The sequence below is a fragment of the Symphalangus syndactylus genome, chromosome 12 (genome assembly GCF_028878055.3).
Source record: "Symphalangus syndactylus isolate Jambi chromosome 12, NHGRI_mSymSyn1-v2.1_pri, whole genome shotgun sequence".
Classification (NCBI taxonomy): Eukaryota; Metazoa; Chordata; class Mammalia; order Primates; family Hylobatidae; genus Symphalangus; species Symphalangus syndactylus.
The window spans coordinates 91,551,570-91,569,314 of NC_072441.2; the positions used below are offsets into that span (position 1 = coordinate 91,551,570).

General features: G+C 34.0%; 1 protein-coding gene across 4 annotated transcripts in view; it reads left to right on the forward strand.

The window, feature by feature from the left end:
• NUF2 (NUF2 component of NDC80 kinetochore complex) overlaps positions 1-15,736 on the forward strand; it is a 33,955-nt gene extending 18,219 nt beyond the window's left edge. For all 4 annotated transcript variants that reach the window (XM_063627178.1, XM_063627177.1, XM_063627179.1 and 1 more), the window contains 6 exons: positions 441-503; positions 3,641-3,778; positions 5,581-5,721; positions 7,710-7,885; positions 8,889-9,024; positions 15,311-15,736. In XM_063627178.1, coding sequence (XP_063483248.1) covers positions 441-503; positions 3,641-3,778; positions 5,581-5,721; positions 7,710-7,885; positions 8,889-9,024; positions 15,311-15,445 — 789 coding nt within the window. In that variant the 3' untranslated portion in view covers positions 15,446-15,736. The remainder of the gene's footprint in view (positions 1-440; positions 504-3,640; positions 3,779-5,580; positions 5,722-7,709; positions 7,886-8,888; positions 9,025-15,310) is intronic.
• The last annotated feature ends 2,009 nt before the right edge of the window (positions 15,737-17,745 follow it).

The window sequence follows — 17,745 nt, forward strand, 5'->3', positions numbered from 1 at the left end:
CATTTGCTGTGATAAAAGCAAGCACAGTGTAAAAATCACTGTGACACAGGAAATGAGAATGTCTATATCTAATCTGAAATATACGCTCCAAGGTACATGAATTTATGCAGTGCCCAATAGGTACATACATCTAATTAGGAAGTACTCGAGGTTATTTAAGAACAAAATAAAAATTTTTTCTTTCAACTTATATGTATTATTTTTCAAAGGGCTACAGTGTTAGGACATAAATATTAGGCCATTATTTGGAGTTAACTACTTAGTAAAGGAACTCTTAGATATTTCTTTTGGCTTAGGAGCATCATGAACAGAGAAAGTTTGAAGAATATCTGATCTAACACATTTAACTACTTTCTTACCTTAATTTTATGAGACAGCAGTGAGTGGGCTAAATCTAAATGTTTTGAATCATTATAAAACGTGTTTGCTTTTTCCCCTAGATAGTGCTGCAAGAGGGAAATTCCCAAAAGAAGTCAAATATTTCAGAGAAAACCAAGCGTTTGGTAAACATCTTTTCTTTTCACTAGCATTTAAAGTTTGAATGTATTGTGTGGAGGAGTATTTTAGCTGTGTGTGTTGTTATAGTCAAATGTTTCTCCCTTTTTCCCTTCAAAATGAAACCATCTTTTTCAACTTAAGTATAATAGATGACTATTGTTTTAAAAAATATCAAAACACAGAAATGTATGAAGAAAGTAAAAATCACCTGAAAGTTCACTATACAATCTGATGTATATCAAAGATTGTACTTGCTATGCAAATGTAAATATGCATGTGTAATTTTACGTAAATGATATTAGGCTCAATACATCTTACCTGCTTTTTTCTCCACTTAGCAATATAAAACAGTTATGAATTTTAAATAGGTCCTCATTATATTAATGCTTGCATCTAGTTAAGCATTATATGTATGTGCTGTCTTGTAGATTCTTTTAATCCCCTTCTGATAGACTTTTACATTGCTTCTAATTTTTTGCTATTAAACAGAAATATATGTATGTGTGTATCATATGCATACATATGTACATACATATATTTCTGCAACAGGCTGCTTTTATTTAAAATAAATTTTTTTGTTTAGGATTTCTGGGTCATAGGAAATACACATGTAAAATTGACCAATGCAGCCAAACTGATTTCTAGAAAGATACCAATTTATATTCCTACCAGTAGAACAAGAGACTGTCCCTTTCCCTATACCCTTGCCAAAATTGGATGTTTTCAGGCTTTTAAAATCTTTGTTACTGTTACATTGAAAAAAAGAAAATCTCATTTTATTTTTATTTATTTTTTAGTTTTTTTGAGACAGAGTTTCACTCTGTCACCCAGGCTGGAGTGCAGTGGCACGATCTTGGCTCACCGCAACCTCCACCTCCTGGGTTCAAGCAATTCTTCTGCCTCAGCCTCCTGACCAGCTGGGACTACAGGTGCGTGCCGCCACGCCCAGCTAATTTTTGTGCTTTTAGTAGAGGCGGGGTGTTACCATATTTTTGTGCACCTTATTTATTTTATTTATTTATTTATTTATTTATTTATTTTTTTGAGATGGAGTCTCACTCTTTTGCCCAGGTTGGAGTGCAGTGGCATGATGTCAGCTCACTGCAACCTCTGCCTCCCAGGTTCAAGGGATTCTCTTGCTGCAGCCTCCCAAGTAGCTGGGATTACAGGCATCCACCACCACTCCCGGCTAATTTTTTTGTATTTTTAGTAGAGATGGGGTTTTACCATGTTGGCCAGGCTGGTTTTGAACTCCTGACCTCAGGTGATCCACCCACCTCGGCCTCTGAAAGTGCTAGGATTACAGGTGTGAGCCACCGTACCCAGCCACTTATTTATTTTTCAAGAAACTCCATGAATTAAGGATTTTAGCTCTCCATTTATTTGTCTGTAAAATTTATATTTTTTTTGCCCATTAGAAGGTTTATGTTTTTATGTAGTAAAATTTATAGATACGGCCTTTATGGTTTTTGACTTTAATTGTGTACATAGAAAGGACTGTCCTATTTATCAGATTATTTTTTAATACTATATTTTCTCATTGTACTTTTGAAGTTTCCTTATTGTTTTAACATGTATACTTTAGATCCTTGAGAAACTTACTCTGGTATGATATTTCCCTTATTTTTCTATCTTTTTTTTTATTGGGGAATGCTTTCATCTGAGTAGTACTTACTATGGCTCAATTTTATTATTTATTTCTTTCTGTCTCATTTAAATCCAAGTTAAAACAAGCACTTTGTACTTATTAAGTTTAGACCTTTTATAAAGAGGAGAAAAGTGATGAAAGTTAACACTATTGTAAGGAAAATAACCTCTAATCTTGTAGAGCATTAAAAGAGAGTCGATAATGTGGTGGTTTGCAAAACTCTAAGAATAAAATAATAAAATATACAGAAATTACAGGAATGCATTATATCTAACATTCAGTTTTGGCCTCTGAGCTAGCTGATCAAAAAGTAAGAATCTTTTCTTTTAAGTTAAAAATATTTAGACAAATTACACAACACAGTAATACATTCCTGTTATGAAATATTCTCTCTTTACGTATACACACACCCACACACACACACATATATGTATGTATATAGAGAGAGGGGAGTATATATATATATAGAGCGAGAGACAGAGAATGGTACAAAATGTGAAAGGCCTTCTCTCAGCCCATTTTACTTTGAGGTAATACTATTCCCTTCGTTTTTCCAACACCATATGCCTACACATATAGAGGCACATAATCATGTGTCACTGTTTTGTTGTTCTGTTTTTATAGAAATGTATTTATGTGTTATATGTTGATCTGTGAATTGGTTCTTTAACTTAATATATCTGGAAAATCTTTCCTGTCAGTACATAGAGTCGTAGAGGGTCCCCAAACAATGTAAATACAACTTATCAACAAATATCTGAGAAGAAAATTCATAGGAATTTTTTTTGACATAATTTCAGACTTACAACAAACTTTCAAGAGAATTTCCAGCTACGCTTCACTTTGATTCTTCGAATAGTTACATTCATTTTTGAAATTCAGGAAAAGGGAATTTGTTTTCATTCAGCAAGCATGTGTAGTGAGCACCTTCTCAGTGCTATAGCTTTGTTTGGGTACTGGGAAAACCAGGATACATTTTCACGACTCCAATTTGCTCAGTCTTATGAAACACATATTAAGTACACAATTATAGTATAGAGTTGCATATACAAAAATTGTACTATTTAAAGAAGAAATGTAGAGAAAATGGGAGCAGGATTTTCAGGGATCAGTACAAATTTAGCAGGCAGACAGGAGTGGGATAATGATATTCTAGGAGGACCCTACTGGTCAAAGAAAGATCACTTATACTTGTCTAAACATAAGATCAGAATTACCAGATTGTAGGGTGCAGTAGGGAACTGGTGGGAGATGAGACTAGACAGGAAGAGAGTTAACAGCCATGTAATGAAAGGCTTTGAATGTCCTGCTAAGGAGCTTGATCTTTGGCCTATAGACAAATGTGAGCAATTAAGTAGGTAAGTGATGTGTTCAGAATTTAATTTTACCCCCATTACAGAGAACATGGACCTAATTTCTTTGTTCTTTCCCATTACTAGAATGGTAAATCACCAAGTTTATTATATCTAATATATAAAAATGTTTTCTCAACAGAATGAACTAAAATTGTCAGTGGTTTCTTTGAAAGAAATACAAGAGAGTTTGAAAACAAAAATTGTGGATTCTCCAGAGAAGCTAAAGAATTATAAAGAGAAAATGAAAGATACGGTCCAGAAGCTTAAAAATGCTAGAGTGAGTTTTCTTTTTATTTTAATGCTTTTGTATCTAAAAAAAAAAAAAAAATTAGCAAATTCTTGTTTAATTATGTGTTAATTTTTGGATTTCTGAATTATCTATACTTCTCTTCCTCTTAAACTTTTTTGACCTTATTTCTAATCTGTAGCTTTTCTCTAGGGTAGATATGGGGAAAATAAATATAATTTCAAGACATTTGTTCAATTATGCAACAATTTTTCGAGGCTTTGCTCTGGGAGATCAAAACAGAAATGCTGGGTCGTGAGATTTAATTACTTTATTACAAGGGAGGAAAGTATTAAGCAATTTTACAAACAACTGTAATTATAAATTATATACTACAACAAAGTATAAGGTATGCATGTGTGTGGATGGGGTATATGAGAAATCTCTGTACCTTCTGATTAATTTTGCTGTGAATGTCTGCTTGAAAAATTAAAATCTATTAATAGTATCAGAAAGAGGAAAGAAAGTATAGAGTGCTTTGAAATAATGTAATAAGGGGAGCCCAGTTTAGTATTGGGCTGGAAGTACAGGTGGAAGAGGGAAGGAAGAATGCTACCATTCTTCAGATGGTGGCATAAAAAAAAAGACACTTTTCATTTTAAACATAGCAGTACGAAGGCCCAATTCATTGTATAGAAGAACATTAAAGGCAGAGGGAACAGCATATGTGAATTCTGTGGGGTAGTGGGGAGTAAGGTGTGTTCAAGATTATGGGTTACTACTGTAGGAGATGGATTGATGTGGTGCAATACAGACTTAGAAGTGGGTAGACAATTTACCATCTTTTGTGAAGCAATGTTTTTAAACTATTAATTTAAAAACCATATGTGGTTTGTCTTTGAATTTGTTATCCAATTCATTCTTGAAGATTAAGATTATCACACTAGAATAGACAAAGATCACCAGAACAGAAATGAGAACCCAGAAATAGATTTGAGTATTAATGAGAAAAGGATGATTTATTTAAAAAACAGTTCTGGCTCAATTAGCTATTCATCTGGAAGAAAAGGGTATTGGGCCTACACGTTGCTCTTTTACAAAAGTAAATTTTATATGTATTAAAAATTTACCTTAAAAAATTTAAGTTTTACAGATTTTAGGAGAACATTTATATAATCTTGGACTGGGATAGATTTTTTAAATTAAGATTGGAAACAGAAAATCTATAGAGAAAAGTAGACATATTAGAACATAATTACAGTGCACATGACAGGTAAAGGGATTATATCCATGATTTGCAAAGAGTATTTACAAATTAGTAAGAAAAAGAAAAAAATAAGGTAGAACAAGGGGTAGGCTAGTGAGGACAAGGGAAGGAGTCTTTGTATTGTTACCATGATTGTAGTGAATATATGTTCATTTTATAATTTTAGAAGATGAGTTAATCTTTTTAAAAGAATTAGCTGTAGTAGTTGTAATTATACAAATGAATAGGAAGATTATAAATGAGTAATACGATTGATTGCCCAGGAGTAATCAGAAATAGTTTGAATATTAGCAAAATAAACTATTTTAATATCGTCATTATTAACTTTTGGAAGGTATTTCATTGAGTAGTACAATTATGGCACTTTCTCTTTGTTTGAAGATACTTGGCAATTAAAACACAATTATTTGTGCTTAAACACATGTCAGTAATAGTGCTGTATTACCGACCTAGAAATTTAATTGTTCCCTGCTCTTAAGGTTTCAGTATTAAATGCAGAAATTATTTAAGAGCAAACAAATTGATATTACTGCAGCTTCATAAAGAAGAATATCAAACTGTGGTCTTTGTTTTTTGTCTTTCAAAGCAAGAAGTGGTGGAGAAATATGAAATCTATGGAGACTCAGTTGACTGCCTGCCTTCATGTCAGTTGGAAGTGCAGTTATATCAGAAGAAAATACAGGACCTTTCAGATAATAGGGAAAAATTAGCCAGTATCTTAAAGGAGGTTTGTATTGTATGGAATTTTGATGTCTTTATTATATAACAGCTTACTATAGTTCCTTGTATTCTGCTTTCACTTTTTGTTATGTTTTCCTAAAGAAAAACAGAGTCATTCTACAGTATAATAGATGTGGCAGTGTATGCTATGAAAAAGATACTTACTTTTCTTTTTAAACATAGCAGTAGCAAGACCCAATTTTTAACCTTCCGATGAAATTAATAATAACTAACCCAGCACATTGCTGTGTATATTTTGGAAAATAGTACAGTAGCTCCCCCTCATCCTCAAGGGATTCATTTCAGGACCCCCAGGGGATGCCTAAAACTGTGGATAGTAATAAACCATATATATATATATATATATATATATATATACACATGTTTTTTCCTTTACGTACATACCTATGATAAAGTTTAATTTAAAACTTAGGCACAGTAAGAGATTAACAATAATTACTAATAAAATAACATTTATAGCAATATACTGTAATAAAAGTTATGTGAATGTGGTCTCTCTCTCAAAATATCTTATTGTACTAAAGTCAATAAGTTTAGTACAATGATGTGAGATGATAAAATGCCTACATAAAAAATCGAAGTGAGATATTGCTAGGCTACTGTGAATCTTCTGACCATATATCAGAGTAAGGATCATCTGCTTCAGGTGATCCTAGATCCTCAAGGCACTATGATATCGACAGTTGGATGTTGATGACTAAAGAGCAAGTAGTGTATACAGCATGAATCTGCTGGGCAAAGGGATGATTCACTTCCAGGGTCAGGGCTGGGCATGGTGGCTCAAGCCTGTAATACCAGCACTTTGGAAGGCTGAGGCAGGAAGACCATTGAGACCAAGAGTTGGAGACCAGCTTGAACAACATAGCAAGATGCTATCTCTACAGAAAATTTAAAAAATTAGCCAGCTATAATGGTGTATGTCTGTAGTCCCAGCCACTTGGGAGTCTGAGGTGGGAGGATCACTTGAGTCAAGACTGCAGTGAGCTATGATCATTCCACTGCACTCCAGTCTGAGTGACAGAGTGAATCCCCATCTGAAAAGCACACACACACACACACAAACATCCAGGGTGGAATGGAGTAGGATGGTGCAAGATTTAATCACACTACTCAGAACAGCACACAATTTAAAACTGATGAATTGTTTATTTCTGATACTTTCCATTTAATATTTTTAGACCACAGTTGACCAGGGGTAACTGTGACCATGGAAAGTGAAGCCATGGATAAGGGGAACTACTGTCATAGGATTCTAAATTTGTTCTACTATTTGGAAATGATCTCAGCATCAGAAAGTTCCAAATTAGTGCCCAACAATGTATCTAGGACCTATAGAGAGACTTAAAGTTTATTACATAGTCTTCTGCCCTGAAGAAATGAGAGCTAATGGCAGTTTCTCAGGCTATAAGCTTGAAAATCCTTTTTTGCTTCTTAACTTGATCATCTTCATCCAGACTGCACCTCCAGGATAACTAACATTACATTTGATAAACCATTGCTTTTTTGAGATAAGTAGGGATTAGAAGGTGAGATTGCCCCAGGTATTCTTTCCCAACTACATAGTCCCCTCATCTGCCATCGAGTTACCCAAAAAAGATGTGTATCTACTGCTTTGAATTGTTTCTAGCACCTACCCTTTTCCCTTTATTTTTACTACTTTAGTTCAGATCCTAACCCCCTCAACTCTAGTCTCTTAGCTAATCTTCTTAACATGTCTCCCTTTCAGTCTGTGCTGATAGAATAACGTGATGAAAACACATCTCTAGTTGTCATGTCCTTTCTCAGTATCTCTGGTGCCTCCCTGTTTTCTCTTCTGGTTCATCTGCATTTTTCTGCTGGGCTTTCAGGCTTTGAAGAGTTTTATCTCTTTTTAAAATTGTGTTTAATTATAGTTCATCCTAGAAAATACTCTTTCATTTTATTTGTAAATCCTAATTGGTTATGTTGACTTTAAATACTTCTTATAAAATACAGAGCCTGAACTTGGAGGACCAAATTGAGAGTGATGAGTCAGAACTGAAGAAATTGAAGACTGAAGAAAATTCGTTCAAAAGACTGATGATTGTAAAGAAGGAAAAACTTGCCACAACACAATTCAAAATAAATAAGAAGCATGAAGATGTTAAGCAATACAAACGCACAGTAATTGAGTATGAAGTTGTTTTAAATTTTAGTGTATTAGAAAGCAATTATGAAAAGCAAATACATTTTTCCCCCAGGATTTCAAAACCTCGGTATTTTCCAAAAGAATTTAAACAGTTTTATCTTTATTTTACCTTCAGTTGACTAAAACAGATGAGTTAATTATAAAACTTACACTGCTAGATCTAGATATAGAGATGTCTTAGCTACTCTTTTCCTAGATATACAGTTCCAATTCCTTTGCATCATTCTTCAGAAGGGTTCTGATGCTACTGATTATTTCATTGCACTTTAGAGATAGTGGTCTATCTTGCATCAGAATTAACTAAATGGCCTATCTTACAGTCCAGCTGGTCTGTAGAGTTACAGCATTTGTGTTTTGAGAAAAAGTCATATATTCAGGTAAGAAGTAATACTTTCCTAAGTATGTAAGTATGTTTTTAGCCAGTACGTGAGGGTACTTTATTGGTAAAGTACCCATCAGTTCTAAGAATGTGTTTTTAAAATACCTGCCCCAGATATGTCTATAATGTCATTCCTTCAGTTCCTAAAAGGTGCGTTAGAGATCATCTGAGTATTTCCTTCATACTTCCTCTTGCAGATGAGAAAGGGCAGAACCTAAGGATTTTATATTTGTTGCCAAACTGCCTTGTAGAAAAGTTAAGCTGATTCACATTCCCACCAACAGTACCTAAGTGTGTACAACTGGGGAAATGTAACTTAAAAAATCTTCATTTTAAAAATTTATTTATTTATTTACTCATTCACTAACCCACCAATGAGGGAAAAAAAAATCTCATTAATATATTGAGAGAAAGAGTTCACACTGTGTTATGATGTGGTTATAATACCACACTTTGGGGTTTTCATTCCTTTGCTTTTATATCTTGAGAAGAGTTTTAGGTTTGTCAAGTACTGACACGTGGTCACTTTGGAATCAAAACTAGAATTGTGTTTGCCTTTTTAGTTGCCGAAGAGGATTAAATATTAGCTGTCTCGATTTTCTTTTAGGGATTGCAATAAAGTTCAAGAAAAAAGAGGTGCTGTCTATGAACGAGTAACCACAATTAATCAAGAAATCCAAAAAATTAAACTTGGAATTCAACAACTAAAAGATGCTGCTGAAAGGGAGAAACTGAAGTCCCAGGTGAATATGTGTTCATAAGAAGTTAATTTCAGATAATCTGTCATGTATTTGAGTTGTTAACTGAAACAAAACAGCTTACTTGGTCTCTGTATGTAATGAGGTTTTTAATGATACCTAAAATTATTTACTCTTTATTCTTGTTTTGAATATATTTACTGTAAAGCTTCATAAACAGTCCTAAAGTTTAATGAGAACAGGCGTCTTGTCTCCTACATTTTTCTCTTTAAAAATGCTAGTACAATGCTAAACATAAAATGTTTACCTGTTTCTATCCTTTTAACTGCCAATGTCTCTAACAAGTAGTCTATTCCTTTTATATTTATTAAATATTTATTGTCTCCTTATCTTTTGAAGTTTTATATCTTCAAAAGTGTTCTACCAGAACAATAGTTCAAACTGCTCTGCCAGAAATCACAAAAAATTGCTATTTATTATGCAAAATCCCTTAGCCTCTTTTTTTTCATTCTTCACCTTGTCTACATTGACAATTTGTATGGAGGTTTCTAGAACTGCTGATAACTGATAAATATTTAAACATTTGCTGCCATTACTTTCTGCCATCCATACCCAGTTTGTAAAAATTCTTAATACTAACAGAGCCACAGTAGACAATTCCCTCACCTGTTCTCAGTACCTTATCCCCCAGAAAGATTATGTTGTTAGCACTTGCACATGTGAGCATTATCTTAAGGCTACTTTAAAAGGAAGGACAGGAAAGGAAAGGGAAATGGAGCAAGGAAAGGAAGAGGGAAACTGGAAGGAAAAGAAATAAAATGGTTGGGATTTCACGTCCATGGTCTTCCCAATACCTGGCCTGCTCTTTTCTGTTTTTTTTGTTTGTTTGTTTGTTTTTTCTACCTCAACTACTTTTATTTTTCCTGCCTCTTAACTTGATACTCACCAAGAGTCAGTCTCTCTAGTATGGCAATTAGAAAGACTTAGTAGATATTGGCCGGGCACGGTGGCTCACGCCTGTAATCCCAGCACTTTGGGAGGCCGAGGCGGGCGGATCACGAGGTCAGGAGATCGAGACCATCCTGGCTAATACCGTGAAACCCCGTCTCTACTAAAAATACAAAAAAATTAGCCGGGCATGGTGGCAGGTGCCTGTAGTCCCAGCTACTCAGGAGGGTGAGGCAGGAGAATGGCGTGAACCCGGGAGGCGGAGCTTGCAGTGAGCCGAGATCGCGCCACTGCACTCCAGCCTGGGTGACAGAGCAAGACTCCGTCTCAAAAAAAAAAAAAAAAAAAAGGAAGACTTAGCAGATATTTAATCCTGCTTCTTAACCAAATCAAATCAATAAATATTTATGTGTTACTACATGGTCTAGGAACAGTTAGTGAACCAGTTGCTAACAAATTAGTAACTAGTTACTAACTCAAATTCGAGGCACCTTTGTCTATCAGTCATAAGAGATACCCATGCCTACCTTATATTACCTTGAGTTTTATGCATGTATGTCTTGCCAGTTACATTTTCCATTTCTTAACAGTAGCAATTGTCTATTGTTAACCTTAGCACATCATGTCAAACCATGCCTAGAATGGTGCCTTATGTGTAGTATGCTTTCCATAAATATTTATAAAATTGAAAGGTCATCTAGCATGGTGTTTCTTAAAACTAGCTGTGTATTCGAATTCAGTGAGGAATTTTAAAATGAACAAATCCTCACCCAAACACATTGATTTGCATCTCCAGCAATGGGGCACATGAAATTGTGTTTTTTAATGTGGCTTTTGAGAACCACTAATAGGCTTGGCTTAATTGTTTTCAATGGTATAGAGCTTTCAATAGATATGGCCACTCAAGCTATTCTACTAGGGCAGCTTTAATTGTTAAAATTCTGTCTCTTATTTTGAGTTTAAAATATTTATTTCTGTACTCTATAGTCAGCCCAGATCTTCTCTGTGGAGCAAATGTGTACCCTTTTCTGCTTAATAACCCTTCAGACATTTGAGGATAATGATCATGGTTTCTTTCAGCCTTCTCATATTCAGGATAATTAGTCCTAGTTTTCCACCATTCTTTATATAGCTTCATTTTCAGATTTATTACTATCCTATTTACTGTCATCTCTATTTCCTATTTGTCATTATTCTGCTTAAGATTTAGAACCCAGTGCTAAACACAATCTTCCAAAATATTGACGTGGCCAGCCAGACCCAAAGCACATTTTTAATGAAGCATAATATTGGGGTAGATTTTCAGCAGCAGCATCTTGCCCTTGACTCATATTGACCTTATGATCAACTAAAGGACTCCTGTCTTTTCCACATACAGTTCTGCCATGTTAAGAGTTTTTCACCATACTTTAGCGCAACTGTTACTTTTAATTCAGAATTTTACTATTTTAGGTTTTATTTGTTTCAACCTAGATTTCAAAATGTCAAGGTTAGTTTAAATCTGTCATTCTATCTTCCACCTTAACTATTTCTCATTGCTTAGTGTCACCTGCAGATTTGATCAGCATGCGTTTTTCTTCAAAATAAAAATGTTTACTAGAACAAGGTCCTTTGCTGCATTATAATTTTTTCATCCTAGAGGCATAGAACTATTGATCAAAACTTTGGGTACAATTGTTCAACTTGCTAAGTTGTTCTTACCTACCTTGATTCAGGCTACATTGTGATATCTATTTGTTACACAAATGGGAAGGTCTCTAAATACTTTGGTAAATCAAATACTTTTAGTCAAAGAACTCTCCTTAGCTTACTTTATAATCATCCTTCATGAAAAGAAAAAAGGATATGTTATGATTGCCAAATTGTTCTTTGTGCAGTTCTGTTGCATTTTGTGATCATCATAGTCTTTTTTCATTAAATGTTCTTTCCCATAGATAATTTATCTCTTCTAGTTTCAATTATTATCTTCATTTGGATAGCTTTCAAAAATCTTTGTTTCTTGTTCTGGTCACTCACAACAAAAATAATATTTTAAAATTACATTCAACATTTTCCTACATCTGACCTCTTCTTCACTTTCTCTTTCCCTTTTCTTTTTCTCTCTTTTGCTCAACTTCTTCATAAATTTCTTTGTATTTCTCAATTGCATCATCATTTTCTATCACAAAGCATTGAAATTTTGGACTTGCTTTAGATAATCCTGACATCCAGATAATCACCAAGTTAATTTCATGATTGCTTTTACATGGTGGTACTCTTCATACATATACATAGCCCTTCATACATACAGCACTCTTACTATTATACATCTATCACATAATTTTGTAGTAGTCATGGATTGCAGCAACATTCGCTAAGTTTCTTTGATTTTAGATTCTTCTGTATCAAGTATGCCTTGAATACTAAGTACTACCACATTTATCCTGCTAAAATATTATTCTCAATACTACACTTTCTTGTTTAAAATAAGGGCCATTTTCCTTCAGTTCATTCATTCACCCAGTCAGTATTTCAACAAATGGCCAACGTATCTGCTAGGTGTCAGGCTTCACATTTGATTCAGAGAGTAAGTTGTGAACAAGTCAGGAATGATTTCCACCTCTAGGACTTTCAAAACTTTCTATCTGGCTGGGCGCGGTGGCTCACGCCTGTAATCCCAGCACTTTGGGAGACCGAGGCTGGCGGATCACGAGGTCAGGAGATCGAGACTGTCCTGGCTAACACAGTGAAACCTCGTCTCTACTAAAAATACAAAAAATTAGCCGGGTGTGGTGGTGGGCGCCTGTAGTCCCAACTACTCAGGAGGCTGAGGCAGGAGAATGGCGTGAACCTGGGAGGCGGAGTTTGCAGTGAGCCGAGACTGCGCCACTGCACTCCAGCCTAGGCGACAGAGCGAGACTCTGTCTCAAAAAAAAAAAAAAAAAAAAAAATGTATTCTATCTAACCTAATCATTTCCATTATTTAAGGTCCAGTAGAAACTATGTCTTCCACATAACTTTCTTTTACTTCTTTGAAATATCTTTCTCTCCTCTCTCAAATACTGTAGCACTCTCAGTCTATTGCAAATAATCTGGATCTGTGCTGTCCAATGGGGAGCTATTAGTAATATGTGGCTATTTACATTTAAATTAATTACAATGAAATAAAATAAAAAATTTTGTTCTTTATTTGCACTAGCTATATTTCAGGTGCTCGATATCCAATCTGGTCTGGTTATATGTTCATTTAGGAAAGAAAGCATAATTGGTGTCTTTCATTGTACTATTGTACTATTTACAGTGCTACTTATACGAAGTACCCAATAATATATTGGGTTGACTAATTTATACGTATGTGATAAATGGCTACACTGGCTATAAGACTCCATGGATAGTGTATAGTCTTAAATATTTCTGATTTGAAAAGTGAGATAGTTATCTAGACTGACACTGTCCAACAGAACTTTCTGCTGTAATGAGAATGTTCTTCTTTATTGCTCAATACCATAGCCAGTAGGCACATGTGGCTGTTGAGTCCTTGACATGTGGCTGGTGCAACTGAGGAACTGAATTTTTAATTTCATATGATTAAATTAAATTTTATTAAATTTAAGTAGTAGCCACATGTGTCTAGTGGTTGCTATATTTGACAGCGCAGAACTAGCCTTTGACTTTAAAAATACTTAACTTCAATGAGGCCATCACAGTAAGACTTATTATATGTGAATTAGGGTGATTAATATTATAAAATTCCACTTGGATGTAGAATTTAAGCGGAAATGCTAAACTACATAGTATTTGTCAGGGATACGATCTGTCACCATTAAACATCTTGTGAGGGTTGGCTTAGAACTTCAAATGTTTTTGTCTCTGTGCCTGTGCCACTGGAATTGGGCCTTAATGTTTCATTCACTTGTGGCTCTACCAACAGGATTTTGCTCCTCCTTGAGAGTGTTATTTGTTCTTAGAAGGAAAGTATTCCTTTGGGTATTTTAAAATGGTTGGTTCAGATATGTACAGATTGTATATCTTAATTTAGTCACACTTAGTTGTGATAGTTTCTCATAAGGAATATCTTTCTACCAAATTTATTCAGCTTTCTTTTTTGGAATGAATAAACATATACCCCTATAGAACTGGAAAGTTAAATTGATTTATAGCTGCTGAGTGTGCTGGTTTTTTTATAATGGCATTCACACAAGCTAGCAACTAATTCACCTTATTTTTCCTATAAGATTTAAGAAATAAAGCCTTCAAAAATTTTGATTTATTTTCCTATTGGTTCATATTCTATCATAGTTGTAGTAATTTGATACCTGCTTAGAGCTCAGAAATCTAAACACACTCTTCTATTTTTGTGTTAGGATTTAATAACTATGTTTGGATTTTTGGAGAATGTTTAGTCTTAAGCATATATTTACATTCACTTAATCTGTAGTACTCAAACTTGCATAGGTGGCAGAGTTGCTGGAAATAGTGTTCTTTTTTGGAACACCGTGAATTTATACTATATCAAATTATAATCTATGTAATTTATTCAAAATCAGATAGTATCTCTGCTAGAATTTAAACTAAGATAAGTAGTAGCCAAAATTTTAGGCTTAAGAAAAATTTAGTGGGAGAGACACTTAAAATTGAGAACATTGTATTCATTTACTGCTTTTCTTCCCCCATTGGAAAAAGATGACTGTTTTATTTCAGTGGCAGAACACATCCTGTAACCTTGTAAAATACCAGTTTCTTGTGGTATTATGTATATTATAGTTTAAGAATTGTTTTATCTAAGAGAAGTGAATAATGAAAGGAGGATCAATATTATATTTGACAAGTATGAAATAGAAGAAAATGTGTACAGGCTAATTTTTTTCTTATTTAAACTATAAAAATTGTTCTTTTATTTTTTAAAATTCTTAGCACATCCATATAGGCTTGAACTATCTGATCAGTTTATTCAAACAACTCTAAAAGGTATTAATATATTTTTCAGTCCTATAGATTGCTTATTAAATCTGTTTGCATACCTTTTAAATGATAATCAGGGTCAAATGCAGAGTATAGTTATCTACAGTAATGTAGTTATTTTCCATGTTTAACATGGAAAGCTCTAAAGTAAAATTTTTCCTTGATAATTATAAATATGTTTGTTCTCATTGTATTAGAATCCTAAACATTGTCTCATGTCTCTCCTTTGTTCCTTAAGTAGCAAACTTTTTTGATGAATTTGTACAGCTTACAGAATGAATTTTTAATTAAAGCAGACATAGACATGCACATTTGTATGTGTGCATAAGAATTTAGGCTTTAAAATATTAATAAATATGAATAAACTTGGAATTCTTATAACTCATTTGTAGTTTAGGTTGTTGCATAGAATAATTATTATTCTGTTTCATTTTCTACTTAGGAAATATTTCTAAACTTGAAAACTGCTTTGGAGAAATACCACGACGGTATCGAAAAGGCAGCAGAGGACTCCTATGCTAAGATAGATGAGAAGACAGCTGAACTGAAGAGGAAGATGTTCAAAATGTCAACCTGATTAACAAAATTACATGTCTTTTTGTAAATGGCTTGCCATCTTTTAATGTTCTATTTAGAAAGAAAAGTTGAAGCGAATGGAAGTATCAGAAGTACCAAATAATGTTGGCTTCATCAGTTTTTATACAGTCTCATAAGTAGTTAATAAGATGAATTTAATGTAGGCTTTTATTAATTTATAATTAAAATAACTTGTGCAGCTATTCATGTCTCTACTCTGCCCTTTGTTGTAAATAGTTTGAGTAAAACAAAACTAGTTACCTTTGAAATATATATTTTTTTTCTGTTACTATCATGGCTGTTGTTTTGTTTATTGACATAGAGTTGTGACATTATTGAGTCCAGACTGTGCCCTCAGCATTGTGGTTGAGATCTCATTTGATCCTTACTTAAGCAATTCTAGGTAGATATTTTTATTACTACATAGATAAAGTAATTATAAAGGTCCTAAAAGATCAGATAGCTGAAGCAAAATTTGAACTGTACTCTCTATGATACTGAAGTCTAGAATGTTTCAGTGTACCACACTTTCCAATGTAGTTAATTGAAAGAGAAAGTTTGAGTTTAGTAGCCGATTTCTTCATTGATGCAACTGGCATTTTTTTTCAAGAAAAATGAGTTAGTAATGTGTAAAGTGACTAAAACAGTGCCTGGCACATGGTAAACACTCGATAACTCTTACCTATTAGTATTTAAGATCATGGAAGCTCTAGGTACTTTCCTCTTTGTCAGAGATAATAAAATGTTATTTTAGGGAGCGACCAGGCTTTCAATGAAAGGCAAAGCCCTGGAATGGAAGGAGCAGCAAAAGCTGGGTGTGCAGGGAAGAACAGACGAGGATACAAAAATTGCACTATTGCCTTGTCCCTTCCTAGCTTCTCTTTAAATATTCATGAGTTTTCATTCAGAGAAAAGGCTGCCTCTAAGGCAAGGTAACAGGTATAAACATCACCAAATCTCTCCCATATTTTAAAAAGTTTGACCCCTTGGACCTATCTCCACCTTTACTGCACTTTTTTTCACAACCAGATTTCTAGAAAACCTAATCTATACTTGTGAATTAGTTTCATTCCTTGTTCAGCACGGAATTGTTATTTCTATCCATACTAACCTTCTGAACTTTCTAAGGTCACCAAAAAATTCCTAGTTACCAAAATTTCTTGCATACTTTTTAATCTTTCCTCAAATTCTATGTATCCAGTGCTTTTTTCATTTTGTCTCAGTAACACCACTCTGTTGGTTCTCCTAATTCCCTGTTTTCTTGTTAATTTTTCCGCCCTAGAGCCTCATTCTGTTTTCACCTCTTGTGTTTCTGTTCTCTGTGCTTCTACCCTTGCCTCTCTTTATTGTAACCTCTATATTTCTCCTTGAAAACTTTTATCTATACCCACAGCTTCCAGCACAAGTTAAACACCTGTAAAACTTAACTACATTTATGATTTTTTAATTAGATTTATCATATCTCTTGATTTTCAGACTTGCATATCCATTGGCCAGTAGGTGTATTTAACTTATTGGCATTCTGATGAAGCCTAATAATGGACCCTTTCAGAGTAATGGGTTTAATACATGATATAAAATACAGGATAAAAAGGGAAACCAATTAGATTCAAATTGATTATCAAATATTTAAAAACATTATGGTTACTAGTATCACTAACTATACTTGTGCCGTGTTGGAAAAAGGACTCATCCACTTTCTCTCTTACGTTACTATACCTCACTCCCTTATATCCATTTAGTTACCAAGAACTACAGATTAATGTACCCAAATCTCCCTCTCACATCTCCTTTGCTTATGTTGCAATTTGCATCCTCATCATTACTGTACTTGCGATAATCTTACCAGGCTCCCAGTCTCTAACCCACTTCTATAAAGGCATTTGAGTATTCTGTCAAGCAAATTAGATAGTGTCCGTGATCTGTGCAGTTTTTTAGCTTTTCAAACTGTCCTGCCAGGGTGTATTAGTGAACTCACAGGGGAATCATGGAATATTTTAAATTTCCAAAGGAAACAACAATATTTGATATTTATGGGACGCCGTCACAAACTACTAGTTCAAGGTCATTCTGAATTTCAGTGTTAAAGCATACTACTTTCCTTTCAATGACATCATATCTTTGTGGAGCTGGGTTTGGCATTTGCTGAGATAAGAAGCAAGTATCACATGAAAATCATAGAATAGGAAATGAAGATGACAATGTTCAATCTGATTCCAAGGTTTGAGTAGTTGTACGGTGCCCAATAGGCACAGATACCCAATTAGTAACTGGTTAAGAGTAAAATAAAATAATAAAAAT